The sequence below is a fragment of the Pholis gunnellus genome, assembly GCF_910591455.1.
Source record: "Pholis gunnellus genome assembly, chromosome: 1".
Lineage (NCBI taxonomy): Eukaryota > Metazoa > Chordata > Actinopteri > Perciformes > Pholidae > Pholis > Pholis gunnellus.
The window spans coordinates 19,944,064-19,961,565 of record NC_136528.1 but is presented as its reverse complement, the minus strand read 5'-3'; the positions used below and the strand labels follow the sequence as shown (position 1 = coordinate 19,961,565).

Sequence of the window (17,502 nt, the reverse complement as noted above, 5' to 3'; positions counted from 1 at the left end):
GGTGTCGCACTGACACGTTGGTAATTCCTTTAAACCAACACTGGTGGTCGATATAGGTGATGCTTGAAATCTTTAGCTCTTTATGTAAAGTCTGTTGGTAAGATCCTTTTGTTTGCTGGTGTAGAAGTTTTTTAAAGAAGCATAATTACTGTCAGAGTGGGAAACACATTGTGCTGTACTGTACAGAAAGAGAGGGGACATCAGGAGTAATGGTTATGGATAAGGGGACATTTAGTCCTATCCTGATTGGCTGGGGGCTGGGCCGTGTGATCGAACACATTGTGAAAGAGCAAAGGGATGAGGGGTAGGGGGGGGGGGGGATCTGGTACAATGCACTGATAGTGACTAAGAAGTAGAAATGACCTCAGACCCTTCAATCAGACCCTCCTCACGTCCCACCTTTAAGAGTGAGAAATGTCCTTCCTTGTGTAGCTGTTACAGAACTACCAGTTACAAGTCAAAGTTTAGTCTATGGACAAACCATTTGTGACTAGATGTGGAAATGTTCCTGTGTTTGAACAGGTGAGAAGTAGCACTTCATGTACCCAGTGTACTCAGGCTAACAAGAGATTGTGTTCAGAAGTTATCGTTATGTTTATTTTTCATAATCCAACAAAATCAATCATTATCGAGATGAGATTTCACTCAGCATGCTGTTTTAAGAGATTGTTGATCAAATGAAGCCTATCCTCATTTCTCTTTGTAATATCTGTGGTGTTTTATTAAGTCAAGAGAGTGAAATGTTACAAGTCTGTACTATCACGATCACATTTTCATGTAGTTGGTCTCAGGTGTATGATGTGAGTAAACATAGGACACAAACAAGGTTGTTGGTCACACAATGGGCATGGTGACCCTCACGTACTGATGCAAGTCTAGACCTTGCACACTTTTTATTTTTTAACTCTCGATCAAAACAAATTAAAAAAAGATATGAACACAAAATCAAATGGTGAGTATGCTATATGTTTAAGTAGGAAAGTTTCCCCCCATCATTCCATATCACACCTCCTGTTTTGGTGTCTATATGTCTGTTTTATATTATTCTAACTTCAGAGCAACTTCACATTTTTACTGCTTAAGGAGTATATTTACTTTCCAGTATTGCTCTATTTAGAAATAAACCAGAAACCACAAATCGCAATTTGAGTTCTGAATAAATGTCCTATTAACAGTATTCTCAATGACTGTATCTTCAAATGACTGCATGTGGTGTTATTTTTTATGCCAAAATCAAATTGCAATCAAATCAACTCAGGCTTATGTGTTCTTATATCAGCTTCTATGAGAAAGTTAATATTAGTTATCCTGTGGCTTACAATGCATTTACACAATTTCTTAAATCATAGAGGCCTTTGAATTACCATATTTGTCATTATTAGATGTATTTATGAAAAGAACTGTCCCATATCAGATCAGTGGTCACACACATACAAATATAGTATGTACAACATTTTGAACTGTAAACATTTTCTTTTAAAAGCAGAAGCAAAAAGAGTCACAGTCACAGTTTGTCTCATGTGTTATGTCACATCTGCGGGGGGGGGGGGGGGGGGGGGGGGCGGTCTGGAAGAGCAAACATGATGAACCTTTGCTTTTCCAAGTAAATGTGTGTGCGTGTGTGTGTTTGCTACTGTGTCTCTGCCTCCCTTTTTGGCAGCCAATCCCTGCTTTTATGAACATATACAGACAAATACAACAGTTTATCCTGGTGAGATAAAAATACGATACTACAACTAGTACTAAAAAGAACGAGCATGAAGCTAGGCTGCCATATTTGTTTGATTAAGGACAAAAAAACTGAAGTAATACTTTCATATGAGCAGCGGGCTCATGTGCAGTGGCTGGTGTGGTCCAGTATTATGTAAAGCTGTTATTATTCAAGTCAAAGAGAGAATGCACTCTGGGGAAGAGCTCTGAAACCATTTGACCGCAAAAATACACTCTTCATCCATTCTCCATGACGTTATGTAAGCTTTTCCAGTCGTCTTCTTTTAAATTTTAATGCTATGCTTTCTACTCATATGATTGTGTACATTCACTTGTGTGTTTGTGTGCTCTGGACTAAAGTAATGACTGAAGATTTTATTTGTAGAATGAATGCCTGGTCTATAACAACCTGTTTGTGTGTTAGTGTAAGTGTGTGTTTATGTGTGCTCTTGTACAACTATCTTTCTGAGGACCAATTTGAGTACAATTTAGAATCAGGACACTTTTGAAAGTGAGGACATGTTGGCCGGTCCTCGTCTCTTTAAATGTTCATTTTGGGAAAGGACATCAAACTTTTAATCAAACATTTTGAAAAGACAGTTGAAGATTTTCTTATGGACAACATGTCTCAAACCAGTATGTTAAACTTTCAATGGGTACAATATGAGTTGTTGTTCGCAAGTAAAATCTTACCTACATGAATTAAATAGTTTTTTCACAGACACACATTTTGCCTTTCTGGTTCTGTTCAAGTCATCGTCACAGTGTGATAGTGAGCCAGTGTGCCCGATACCAGAACCCTGAAACTGAAACAGTTACATTGAATTCAGCCATCATTCATGTTATTATTTACAACAATGCTTTGAGTCAAAATGTCTTCTCTCAAAAGGCCTTTTTCTCCTATTGGATTATAACAATGCTGGGTGACATTTGGCTGATATTTTCATTAAAATAAAGAGCAAATGTCTAAACAAAATTGGACAATAATTCTCCCGACAAACACCTTAGCTGACAAATAAACCCAATTTTCTTACACAGAAAGTGATTTAAAATGACTGGTCTCGAAAAAGCACATGTACATTTCTTTTAAGGAAAATCAGCAGGAAACAATTTTTTGTTGTGCAATAGTAGTGATTTTGATGATTATATTTTTTACACTGTAACTTCTAATGTTTTCTCAATGAAAGGCACAGTTGCGGAGCATCATATTTTTATATCAAATATATAAATGACTATATATTGTTAAACCCCTAATTACCAGCCGTGACAGTGACACTTTTCACCCAGTAAATATGTGTGTGTGTGTGTGTGTGTCATCATGGCAAAATGTGGTCCTGGTAGTGGGAACAACCACAAAAGCTGTTTGAGTACTTTGCCAGGTGTTTATATTTCTGTTTGTCTGTGTATGGAAAGATTTTGTCACCGCTGACCATTTCAATTTCACCCATGTCTGTTGAGAAATGAAAAAAATAACAGGTAAAAACAAAACAAATTACAACATGATTCTTTAAATGAAGCATTGTTTTGAAAGCAAAGTGTGTTGTAAATGTGTAACTGAGTAGATATTGTCAAGTGTGAGTATATTGTAGCTGCACATTTGAGGTGTCGACCCAAACTTACAAGCTTTGCTCCATTATCACAAATTATCATCTTCTTACAAAATTTGATGAGGCAATTATTTTCAAAATACTTCATCCATTAATAGAGATTCTGCTCCTAGTTGGAAACATGGAAGTAAGTCCAGTCTCAGTAAAAATCTGATGGGAATAATAATTACATACAACAGAAATTATATTACAGTCATCTAGCAGATGCTTTTATCCAAATCAAACTTACAATTCAGATTCTATCACACTGTAGGCACAGCTACGGGAGCAATTTTGGGGTCTTGCTCAAGGACACATCGACATGCGACTAGCAGAGCCGGAGCCGGGGATCGAACCGCTTATCATCTGATTGAAGGACGGCCCTGCTCTCCACTTGAGAAAGTCATTGTGAAGTTTTAAAAAAAAAAAACGTACAAAAAGCAGTCAAGACATGTTTGAGGTGTGTAGGTGAGTTCTAACTGAGGGCTAAATCTGAAGATGTGTGAGGTCACAGCAAGGGAGGCAGGAAGTGGGTTCTTTGCCTACTTTATTCACCGGCTGTCACGGCAGGAGCGTTCGCATTGCAAGATGGTCTCTAGTTAGTTGTTGTTTTTTAAGAAAATAAACACAAGTATAAACAAACAAATAATTTAAACAATCTTTATTCAACATTAAGATACACTAAATAAGACAAACAGCTAATTCAGACGGATAAAGGCATTCATGTTAGGAAACTACCTTAGAAAAAGCAAATAAGCAACAACAAAAGACTTTAAATAAATGTACATCTTACTTCCTGACAGGCTACCACTCTGGACCGATACACTGAAATCAAAGTGTGTGACAGGGAGAGAGAAAATATACACCATGTCACTGAGCAGCTGAATAGATTCAGTGAAACAAACACCTTCAACTCCTTTTAAAAAAAATGTAATTATTCTGATTCAAACATAGAACATACAGGGTCTGAAGTATAATGGGCACTCCCCATGAGTGTTACGACTGTTCTGGTGAAATGATGCAGTGCATGTTTAATCCATCTCAGAGAAGAACATCTCTGTGCCTCTGCCTTTTGTCACATCATTTTGTTTCACAAAAGTAAAACAAACAAATTAATTTAAGTAATTGTCACGTATACGTGTTGGAAAATGTCATTCAGTGCAGTGCAATATAATCCCACAATTAGTGTAAGTAATGTAGTGTATATACAAATTAGTGTATTAGTGTAAGTACAAATGCATGTTAAGCAGATATCAACATGAATATCAGCATAGGTCTGTATGCGTCCTGTTGTCTTTCAGGCTGCGTAACAAGTATTTTATTCTAAAACATGTCTTAGAAAATTCACACGATAAGAAGTGTTATGAATCACAACAACACCGTTAATAAGAGAGAGAGAGTCCATTTTACATTTCCAAGTATTATTGTTCCTTTCTTGTGCTTTATTACACATTTGACCTCAGCTCAAAGTTTTTAATGTAAACAGTTTACTGTCAGTGTTTGCATGTTGCCCCTAATACAACATGTTCACTGACACAATTCACCATGGGTTTCAGTAACATTAGCAAAAAGCTTCTGCTTTGCAGACATTTACATGTCTTAGTTATGTCTGTTATGTTGAGTTATGGCTTGTCAATATCAAGGGTGTCCGTAATGAGTAAATCTGTAATCCAGCAGTACAACACAAGTAAAGTTTGTGTGCTGCAAAAGTATGGAGAAGACCGAATAACTAAACAATGCCAGGAAAATCATTTAAGGCTGGATTTTCTACATGAACATGTAATAAAAACTCCAACGCTGTAAGCAAGATAACGCAATCAATCACATGCACATGCAAAATAAGAAGTCAAACAGAATAAGGAAGTCCGTCCATCAAACACATTAGTTGGCTAAAAGTTATATAGATTACAACATTTCCACATTAAATCAACTTTTTACAAAGTGCTATACATATTAAATATGTGTTTGTTAGATAGACAGTAGTACAAATAAAAATGCTGTACAGAAACTTGGCAAATACTTCTAGTGAGAGGAAAATATCCTAGTTAGGAAATAGGAGATTATGAATAATACTGCATGACTACAATGTGGAGGAAACGCTCCATAGTAGGTTTTCATTTTATGGAATTAAAGGAAAATCGAAAGAGAACATGTTTATGAAGCTACTATTATATTTTGATATATGAAAGAGCCCCAGGCAGATAACCGGGGAACTATAAATAGACCAGAACTTTTACAAAAAGAGACTTTAAAGGCTTCATAAAACTCATGCATATTTTATAAATGACTATTAAATTGTGTAGTCAGATGCATGCTTTGTATTAAATATGAACAGCAAATTTGCCCTGAATTTTTATATAACAAATGTATAAAACGGCTTCATCTAGATGACATTTTTTGCCTTTTTGAGGGTGAAAATCAGCTGCGTTGTTGCTTCGCACTGCTACCCTTGTTCTAAATTTTAACTCATAGTTATCATTTCATATTTGTCCTGGACGTTGTTCTCCGCCTGTTTTTCAGGCTCGGGATGGTGCAACTCGATGCAGAGGAAGTAAACGCCTGCTCCTACTGCTCCGCCTACCATAGGCCCCGCCACAGGGATCCACCACCAGCAACCTCCAGCTCTGCAGAGAGAACCCATACATATCAATGACTATGACAAAATGCAATTACCAATGTATTTACTATTATTAACACAGCATCCTGCATTGATTAAACACTTCAAATCTTAAGCCCATGCCATACTGGGACACTCCACAACTAAGTCATCCATGTCAGGGTTAAAAGTACTCTGCGTTGACAATAGAACACTATATCCTTTTAATTTAGGTTTAAAACAGGGGTTTAAGCATGCATGCCACCATTGGCACGCGGTAGCTTAACCAATTGCACACGAGCAATACATGTTTTTTGGAAATGTTGAAAAGCACTCTCGCCTGCATGTCTTTAACAGCAATTGGCAACGGCACAGCCTGTTATTTACAGTAGTTTTGTTGATTTGTATCCCAGACGGCACACTATGACTTCCGATTTTTTTACATTTGTTGACAAAACCAAAATGATGTGCCTCTCAAGGTCAAAGAAGCCAGCTGGTTATGTGTATCAGATTGTTGCTCAACTCATAACCTGGGTTATTTCCAAGAAGACAATCAGTCTTTTAAACATTATATCAAGTGTCTCATGAAAACAAATTAGGTTATAGGAACAAATTCTGTTTTTCTTTTGCTGCAAGGAAAACATTTCTTTAGCAACAATCCCATCAGCGATTGATTATGGATATATATCCTAATATCCCAATCATTTATTATCAGCACCAGCCTGTGATCATGTCATTCCTAAAACCACATTGTTTTTGCTGAAAGCTCTTTTTACGTTTTTGGACCCTCATCTTGGTGTGAGCTAAAGAGATTTTAATTTACATTATTTCATAAGCATGGAAGATTTTAAATAAGAATCATTAGAGCACTGCATGTACTTGCCCTAACATTGAATACACATTCTGTGATTGATGCATTTTGCTGGTTTGTTTGAAGTCTGCCATCTCTTTTATGTGATTTCTTTGTTTGTTTTTAAAATTATCCTGTTTTGTTTTTGAAGTCTATTATTTAAGGCTGTGTTTTTATGTGGTGAAACTTTTACGATGCAATCTTGAATCTTGATATATATTTTTTTAAACCAATAGCAGATACTTTACATTTTGATGTGGTTTCATGGTTAACTAAATGTTTATATGAAACACTAATTTACAATTGTTTTAAAATGGCACTTCATAGAAAAACATTTGCAGACCCCTGGTTTACATTTTGGGAAATTAGCTTTTTTTGCTTTCTTGCAAAGAGAGTAAGATGAGAAGATTGATAATGTCCCATGTCAGCACAAATATAAATATAAAGCCATCAGACAGTTAGCTTAGCTTAGCACAGAGACAGTAGACAGAAGAAATTAGTTAGTCCAGCTCTGTCTATAGGTAATGAAATCCACCTGCCGGCACATCTAAAGCTCACTAATTAACATAAAATATATTGTTTGTTTAATCAACCAAAGTATAGAAATGTGTAAAAACATGTTTAAAGTTGGTTACGTGACGTACTACTTTTTTGCTTGTAACAATAACTTCCTGGAATCTTAAACTAAGCAAAGCTAACTGGCTGCTTTATATTTCCCGTATTGACATGACAGTACATGCAGGACACTTTATTTTTAAGAAATAAAGACACTTTAACAAATAAAGTATACTGCCTCTCCAATTTGTATGCTTATGTTAGTATCATCCTACCAAAGGTGAGTTATATGCAGTTATCCCAGATTACAGTAAAGTCTTAAGGAGCTCTGTGTGTCAGACCAACTGCATGTGTCCTTATTTCTCACTCTGGCCAACCTCAAACAGAGCCAGAGGGAGATTAGAGTCCTGCTGGTCAATGTGGCTGTTAGGAACCTTTACTTCAGGAGAAAGGGCTTCGGTTAACAGACCTGATGCACAGGCCTGAAAGTAAACAAGCGCCTGAGCGTGTCATCTCTCTCTTCTGTAGGCACTCAGGAAGTAGACTGGGAGGCGGATAGATTATAGACTTTAATCTATGGTCACCACTAAGATGATCAAGCCAGGAGACAGTGGGTCACATTGACGCCATGTGGACAATGCATGGAGCCAAGTGCCACCCTCCAATGGATTTGACTGCATTTGTAGCCGCTGTATTTATATCATGAATGTATAAGATTACGTCAGATTCAGCACACACGTGCATGATATGAACATGATAGCATCAAGGGCTTACATGTGCATTAAAGCAATCTTGGTATATATCTATAAAGCTATATGAGCCATCTGGTGATAGTAAGCCTTTAGACTGCCTTTAATTCTTCTTCTTTATATTATGTCATCAGGTCAAATAAGTCAGATCAGGAACTCCTTTTTTAAAAGCACTCTGCTTTTATAAAATGGCATATTTATCCAAGTTAGATATATTACTAAGTTTGACGGCCACATACTCTTAATGCATGTCAGCAATGGCGTGCACAGACACTTTTGAGCACATTGTTTAAAAATAAAGAACCAGAGCAGGCCCAGTCACAAACTGAGGGCAACGACAAAAACAGCATAAATGTATATATTTCAACACTTGAGTAAAAGAAGCTTTGATTACCTAGTTAAAAAAGTCAACTATGGCAGTGAATGCTGTAGAAATAAGGTTTCTGAGATCCATCATCAAGCGAAAAAGGTTTCTATTTGTAAGGTTGTACATCTGTAAACGCCTCCAAATTTGAGAGGCTATACAGAGAACATCTGTTGATGTTCAGCTCAGCAACTTGGAGGATCTGGAAGCTCTTAGCCTACAGTATCCCATTGGCAGAGTTCATCGGTTAGTGAGAAAGCTCCTCTGTGGAAAGGTGCCAGGGGTGGTTGAGATCAACTCCTGAAATGCTACCGGCTTTGGATATTTTAGGGTGCAACAGTTAACATGCTTTATTACTGTCACAGAGATTTTGTAAAAAAGAGTGAGAACTGGCACAAGAGTCAGACCGACTGACCGACTTGACCATTGTCATCCTCAGAACTAGGTGACCAGAGGAATGCGTTCCAACTTTCCAGGGTATCACTCTACTTTGCCTCAGTGATAATTAAAGCTTAAATCATGTAGGTTGTTATTCGTACTTCTACGTACAAAAAAATTATAAAATGTACTTTGTATATAAGCCACGTAATCATGAGCCAGGATATGCAGGGCTGCCTCTAAGGAAGTCAGGTGACATAGTATAAAGAGAGACAAAGTCTATTAGGGAGGAGGTTGGGATGGATGGATGGATGGATGGATGGATGGATAGATGGATAGATGGGTAAAAAAACAAACATTTTGATTCCCAACTCGTCAAATACGGCAGCATAGTCAGTGGCCTGTACACCTCAGACTATCCACTCTACTGTGGGTAGCCCGCTAGTGTTAGGACAGCGTGTCAGTTTCCGCTCATTACATGAATAGTGTCTTTTGAAAATCCACTTCCCACTTTACAGGAAACATACAATTTTCCACTCTTTACATGCATACAGTTCAACATACTTCAGATTTAAGTTTACTCAGGTTTTAGAATTACTGAGGCAACAAAACTACTTGGTTACGTTTGGCCAACTAAAGTACTTGATTTGTTACGTAAAATAATGATGTTTGATATCACTTGCTCTGAACAGCTAATAATGACAGAGATGTATTTACAGTGAAGTTAGTTGAAAACCCGGTGCATCTTATACAGATGCCAAAGCATATCAGACCATGAGGGACACTGACCAAGCAACAGTATTGGATGAGTTGGGAGTTGGTACTGGTTGAACAAACATGTGCTTTTCACCTCTATTCGTGTTCTGTGTGAAACCAAGTCAATGTTGACATATTGTACCTCACTTTTGTTTCGAATCTTGCCTACTTAAGCAACGCCATGTGAGTGTGATCTTTTCCTAAACCTAACCAAGCAGTTTTGTTAACTAAACAGGTTCTTCACTGTAGGGGCTTATGCAGTCGCACTAAACACTATTGTTGGTGGACATAACTTTTCAAAAGATATTATACTTTTGTAGAGGGGTACATTGAATCAAGATGCTGGAAAGAAGACTTGACTTCAGAGAGAACGTGTTCTGTGAAATATGTCACAGAACTTTGTGAAAACAACGTTTTAGCCCTGAGCAGACCATCGAGAGGTCATACCACGCTTATCAGCCTATATGTGTTTGTAGATTTTGGAAATGGTCCAAGAGGTATCATAGTATACAAAGTCTGCTGTTGTGAGCCATTTAGTTTATATACATGTAGCATGACAACTTTGTTTGCATTCTTGACAAAGTCCAAAGTAGACGCTCTCTCCAGTTTGCAACATGCAGACAGTATCTGAAATGTACTTTGTGACATTAGAATGCCACCCTTTTCTCCATGTGATATTATCGCTTTTTGTTTTTTTAAATTGCGATCTCACTTCAAAATTTAATATCCAGTTGTCTCTCAGTGAAATATGACACTTAAAACTGAATATAAATTATATAACTTGTTTTTGAAAAAGAAAAGAGGAATCTTAATGAATACCTCTGGTTTGATGAAATTAAATCAGTATGTTTGTACAATAAGAAAGAATAAAAGGGTAAAAGAGAGACTGAGGAGCTCGGGAACTGAAGAATATAGAATTGTGTAATTTGAGTAATGAAGCATTGAATATTTCATATATGTGTGCTTGTATTCTCTCCCTATTCACTTAAATCCCAGAGCCCTTTTTCAAAATGAAGGAAATACATTAAATATTCATTCAGATTGTCAAGAGAGCAGAGATGGAGCTACAAATGCTGCTCTTCATGTGGGATAGAAAAGAGAAGCCACTTGGTTGAACTGAGTTTCTTACATAACACATCTACTACGTCTCAGGCAGTGGTGAGAGTGTGAGCAGCAGTAAATAATGGAAGCCTAGTTCTCTCAGGCAGGCGACAAAAATGGCTTTCCTCTTTCTGATAATAATCCCAACATTGCCCTGGAGGATATTAGAGACTTTTAAACTCTTCCTTTTATATTTTCATCACTGTTCTTTATGTGGAAAAAGCCCCTTTTTGTTTCTTTTTCAGTAGAATTACCTGAATACGTCCATCCCCCACCCAGCTACAGCCGTGAAGAACCGTGGGCCGAGGTCTCGTGCCGGATTGATTGGATAGCCGCAGTTCAGACCCATGGACACTCCGATGGCCATGATGATCAGGGCAATGCACAGAGGCTCCATGCCTTTTGGAGCACCGATATTCCTCTTGTCAGTGATGGCCAGGATGCACAGGATTAGTGCTGCAGTTGCAATTACCTTGAAAAGAAAAGCATCAGACAATTAGCACAAATCAGTAATTTTCACAAAATTCAAGACTACAACAACATTTAAAAATGAAGTGCACAATCTTAGAATATAGACATAAAAGAACATAACAAATCACTCTTTTTGGTGTTGTTGTTGTTGTTGTTTTTGAGTTACCTCAGTGACCTCTGCCCTCTGTTATTTTGTATAAGCTTTTAAGGGGCTTCCCCTTTCCCCTGGTTTCAGTCTGTATTAGGCAGCTTTACTACACAGCCCCATATAGCTATATATTTCAAATTAACATATTATCTAAACATTTTTATTTAGTTTGATTTGACAGATTCTAATTTGACCATTTAAAGGCAAATGGTCTGTGATCCAAATGCCCATTATCAAATGTCCCCATGTTTCTGATGGTGTAGCTGCTTTGTTTATATCACTAATGCATGTAAAAATGGTTTAAATCTTGGCTTTATTGAAATATAATCAGTTAACAAACATAATGCTCTTCATCTAAAATACAACCTCTTATAAATGTGAATGTAGCTCAAATTAATATGATGAAGGGAAACATACTGATCATTAGACCCTGTCTTCACAAATACACAAACTAACATTTGTACCTCGCCTCGTACACTTTCATAACAGATGGCAGCTATTCTCAGCATCGGAGCAGAATTGTTCATACATCAGCAAACAACTCTCATGTCCATTTATGCTTACAATCATCCATGACTGCACTGAATGCACGCTCACATGCATCTCTGTATGCTCTAGTGGATTCCATTTACACAGAATGCTGTTGGAAAATGTCATTGACAACATTAATTCCAAATAAAAAAGGAGCAAAACCATCCAAAGCTTTTACTTTCATGTCATCAGGCAGCTTGTATAAACTGGTTAAAGTGTTGTTATCCATGCGCATATCAGTGTATTTTCCAGGGGAAATTACTTATAGATTGCAAGTTAGCCTTAAGCCCCACCTGATCTACAAACCCATTCAGGACTGAGAGATGTTTTGCCGGATAAGATGCAAATATGTTGGCCGTGGCATTTGCACCAGTAACAGCAAATTCTCCATTGGTATATTCCATCAAAGCATCTGTAGAAAAGAAAATACAACAAAGAAAAGCAACTGTTTACATAGTTGTTAGAAACAAGCTCCTCCAATATTTGTGTTTTATTACTCATAAGTCAGACATAAAAACAGTATTTAGATCAAATAGGGCAATTTCTTTGCAGGAGCATGTCTCAAGTCTTTTATCAAATTCAGAGGGTTCTCACATGAAGCAGGATTATAGCTGGATAACCTCACTTCAGTCAATGTTTCACACTTGATAGGGTTCTCTGTTTCCTCTGAAACGTTATCTGGATAACCTAATAATCCTTTCTGAGACAGTTCTCTTGTAGTGATGACATTTACACATTTACACCCACCATAATACAACCCATAGACAGCACAGGATCCAGCAAAAGCCCCCAGGAATTGTGCCACCACATACACAGGGAACTTCTTCAGAGGAAGCTTCCCCAGGATCACCATGGCCAGAGAGACTGCTGGGTTCACGTGGGCTCCTGGAACAACGCAACAAAAAAAGATGAGCAAAATCTAGTAACCACAACAATAAATGACAAAGACAAAAAGTACCAAGAATGTTATGACTCAAAAATATTTATATAATTTGGGCTGCAATTTAATAGTAATTTCATAATCACTTAATCTTATTCCTTTATTCCACACATGTATCTTCCTTGTCAAAACTTGGTACCTACATTTCCCTTAATGCAACTCTACTGCCAACCGTTTGGTGAGAGATTGAAGTATGTTATTATAGTAGCAGCTAATTTAACTTTGAGCTGGTAAACTCACTTCTTTGTAACTCCATACCTACTATTTGTTTTTTCTATTTTCAAACTTGTAATCTTCAGATCCAACGATGCTGACTCAAGTGACATTACTTGAGGTAATTTATCCGATTTCACGAAGCTTAAATCAACATATGCAGCAGTACTCCCCAAGACTTTTGACCTTTTGTGTGACATAAAGTTATCCTTTAAATAATAGCTGATTATTAAAATAACAGCCAATAATTGTTTTTCTGTCCAATTACTTATTTAATTAAATTGCTAATCATTTCAGCTCTAAATCTAGAGAAGAATGACTTAGCAAAGCATTTTGGAAGTCTCTTGTCTTCTCTTACCAGATAAAGTAAACTTTCAGTTCAGTTCAGTGGATTAAAAGAAAAGCTGTCTACTCATTTAGTGCCTGTGTTCAAACCCTCTGGAGCTCATTCATTTCAAACGTTCAGGATATTTTCAAACAAAGAGTTTGTGTGCCGTCAAAGTGGTTCTGTTTTCCTACATTCTATATTGTCTTTAAGAGGCGTGTTTGAACACATTCCAGTCAAATGTTACTGGGCTGTGATGACAGTGTGGGGTCGTTTATTTAACACTCTGGGATCTTGGCTTTGACCCCACTGTGGTAACACCACTGGGGGTATCAGCCATGCGCCCATTGTTAATCTTCCCGTCCTGTTCACAAACACTAACCAAGACAACCAGCCAGACCAGTCTATCTGAATTGCTTCTGACATAATCTGCCTGAATCTGCTTAAGGCACACGTAGACTGCAGGTCATTAGAGTGACCATGATGTGTCACACTTACGGTACACTGTCATCTAAAATCTGAGACTACAAAGTGAAAACAATTGTGTTTTCGTCTCCTATGGGGCCGTCCTGCCAGGGAAGCCTAGTAAGCCAGGCTTGTCACACCTGACCCCCCTCTCTCCAGAGACCCATGCCCCAGTAAAGCTCATTAGTCCAATACCTATGATCATCTTCAGAGATGTCGTTGGACAGAAGCTTCCCACTGAGCAGTGGACCCCGGGGCTGAATGGCCCAGTCATGCAGCAAAAGCTCTCCATATATTAACCTCCCTGTCCTCAGGCTTTTCTGCTTTTCCTCTGAAGCTTTACAACTCTTCTCATTAAACATGTAGCACGAGTAACACTGTATAGTCGGGACGATCAACAACAACAGCCATCATAAACTAAATGGAGATTGAAATACTGTTTCACTTCTCTTTTTTTCCCATTGTCAATCAAAGTTAAATTTCTCACTGAATCATTTTACATTTCTAGAATAACACGATTTAGTTTCATCAAATCCCTAATGGGCTAGAAGTAAAACACTTGACACTAGAGAAGTTGTGCCACCCTGAGACTGTCAGGTTTTTAAGGAATAGTTCAATATTTTAGGGAAACATGCTTATTTGCTTTGCTTAAGAGTTAGATGAGAAGATTGAAACCACCCCTGTGTCTGTATGGTAAATATGTAGCTAGAGGCAGTGGCCGGTTAGCTTAGCTTAGCTCGAAGACTGGAAACAGCTAGCCTGGCTTCCCCAGCACTTCTGAAGCTCCCTTATTAACATGTTATATGTCTTTTGTTTAATCAATGCAAAAAAATGTGTAAAAATGATTATATACTCTAAGCCTATAATATTTGTTGGCCGGGATCAATAACTGTCTCCTGTGGGTGCCTAGCAACTCCTCAGAGCCAAAAGTGAGTGCAGACACAAAACCCTAGTAAAACCGTGAATTATTGTTTTTACACTAAACTAACAAAACATTGTTAATTAATGAGCTTTACAGGCGCTGGTAGTGGTAGCTGTTTCTCCCTGTTTCAGTCTTTGTGCTAAGCTAAGCTAACTGTCTGCTGGTTGTTACTTCATATTTAATCGACAGATTTGAGAGAATAAGTGTATTTCACACTTTCACTTTCCAACGCTGATAGATATTACCACAAAACAGTCTATGAGCCTGCACAACCAGACTCATATCCTTCAACATAATGAACCCCTTGACTGTTGATTAATTGACACTCACCATTTGGGCTCAGCAAGCCAATGAGAAGCACTGTGACATTTCACAACTATCAGTCCCTATCATTGCTGGCAACACACAGAGGGCTCTCCTTGCTGTAATCCTGGAGGAATGCAACCGAAAAGGTCCCATTTGGACATCAGGACACAATATCTCCAGAGATTAAGCACACTGACACCACTCTTACACTGGAAATCCTTCCATTAGGGACGGTAGAAAACATAGTTTACTCTCCAGAAAAAAAACCAACTCCATGTGTATCAGTAAGTATTGACTCCCAGACCAGAAAAGAGGAGACTATATGCTGAATTTACTCCATTATGTAACACTGCAAGTCCATACCAAACGTCTATGGTCTTCATAAACCATTACTTTATCTAGATCAGTGGGCAGTTATATCAATCATAATTGTGCTGTGAGAGCAAAGAGACAGTCAGACATCCGCGACCAAAGATCGCATCTCCACCACAGACTAACGCTGAGCGATGACCTTTGTTACCAGCCTGTGTTAGTAGCTCGCTACATGCCGATATATCAAATAATTATCTTTTTTTGTTTTTCTTCACTGAGAACCCCACAGACCTGAGAAAAATACTTAATTAATTAGAAAGCATCTTTGGCATTAATGTCAACATGCTTGCAGGTATATCTGAAACAATTAGTCACTCAACCATCTTAATAATTGTTTTCTTATTAAGAAAATGTGCCAAACATCCTTTCAATGCAGCTTCTTAACTGTGAGAATGTGTTTTTTGCTCTCTTTATATCACTGTAAAGTGAATGTCTTTGAAAGCAATATATAAACGTCACCTTGGGCTTTTGGAAACTTGCATTTTTACACCATTTTCTGGAATTTATTGAAAAATGAATCGATTACTCTTCAGAATAATTGATAATGGAAATAATCATTCGCTGGAAAGAGTTGAGGATGATGTAGTATTGTAATGAATGCGAGCTGTGCATGTGTCCATGTGGGCTACTTTTACCTGACACTCCCCCTGCTATGTAGACGGCCATCATGACTCCCAGAGAGAAACCAATGTGGATGGTCAGGGGCTCCCCGAGAGCCCCTTTACTCAGCACCGTCTGGGCCACTGAACCACATCCAAAGAGCTGGGACAGAGACAATAACAAAAACACAAAGGGTGGAGGTAGAAAGACCCATTGTTTTTAATTATTCCAATTATAACAGTCATTAACACTAGCACTCTTGTCTACCGACAGCCTCCGACTGCCAAAAACAATTTGCCATTCTTGGAGCCTGGAAAATAAATAATGAATCCCCCATTTATTAGATCAAAGGCAGAAGTAATTCAGACAAAAACAAAGTGTTGGTAGGAGAGCAGTTGTCCAACAATAAAAAGAGGCTGCTGTGGAAGCTGCATCTCTTTTCTGATATGGCATCAGGCATTAATGTGGAGAGAGGTGACAGGTGGAGCTCAGGGGTGACAGGTGGAGGCGAAGACAGTCCAGACTGCCATAATAAATGAAAAGCTGGCAACTGTTTCAAGGAAGGATCAGGAAACATTATACTCTGGACAGCAGATCATTTGCTATACCTAATTTGATTCCATGTTTATTTTTTCCATAACCTAATAACTGAGAAACAATGACTGATTACAGTTATAATGAATCATCTTTTGCACTTCTGGAAAAGATGTGAGGACGAAAAACAGTCCCACATCAGTCACATCTTGTTATGATTGTCAGGAGCAAATTACAGCTGCAGCACATCAAAGAGAAAGTCTGTTATTCCCATAATATACTATCTGTTAATAGAGACGTATGAGAGACAGCAGTCCCTGGAGACGCAGTTTGACACCTTATTAGCATACTGGTTCAAAGCTTTAAAGCGGCTGTTTAAGCTGGATGACAGGTGCAGAGGGAGGTACTCACTATCAGGACAAATATCCCTAGGAATTCCGCCAGGAACTCCTTAAAGATGTCCCGCCTCAGGCCAAATCTCTCCTTCATCTTCCTCTTGCTTTCATTTTCCATTTTTTTTTGTCTGCGGCTCCTTGATGTCTTCCTCCGATCAGAACAAACAGCTAACAACTATGAAGGAGTCTCAGTGTGATTGTCGGTGCAGGTTGCCGCCTCCCACTCGGTGCGCTCGGGCCGTGCAGGGCTGACAGGCACGTTAAGCTTTCTGCATCTATTTCCCTTTCGAACCACAAGGGGTCTACTTTCTATTATATAAATAAAGGCTCCAGGTTATTGCCCTGGCATCCAGAGCAGTTGCTGAAAGTGTGGCTGACGCCGACCGGTTTATATACATTACCGTGGCAACAGTGGACGTTGATTGACGCGATTTGTATAATTATTAAGTAGTTTATTTATGCAATTATAATACATTGCGTTTACTGTAATTTCGGGTACCTTGTGTTAAACTCTTAACTGTTTTGCCTTTGTTTTACTCGTGATGATAAACGAGCTTTTGTTGTTGTAACGTGACCTGACCCGGAAGTTTAAGCAGAGCTCAGAAAGACGAGAAATAGGTGAAAACGGCGAACTG

At 38.2% G+C, this 17,502-nt stretch overlaps 1 protein-coding gene across 1 annotated transcript; it reads right to left on the bottom strand.

Annotated features, from left to right (window-relative positions):
• Window positions 1-5,757: 5,757 nt before the first annotated feature.
• On the bottom strand, window positions 5,758-16,985 carry aqp9b (aquaporin 9b; the record flags this gene model as incomplete). Its single annotated transcript, XM_079170362.1, has 6 exons — window positions 5,758-5,920; window positions 10,900-11,117; window positions 12,089-12,207; window positions 12,543-12,680; window positions 15,974-16,100; window positions 16,884-16,985. The coding sequence occupies 6 exons, from the start codon at window positions 16,983-16,985 to the stop codon at window positions 5,758-5,760; spliced, it is 867 nt and encodes a 288-aa protein (XP_079026488.1).
• Window positions 16,986-17,502: the final 517 nt, after the last annotated feature.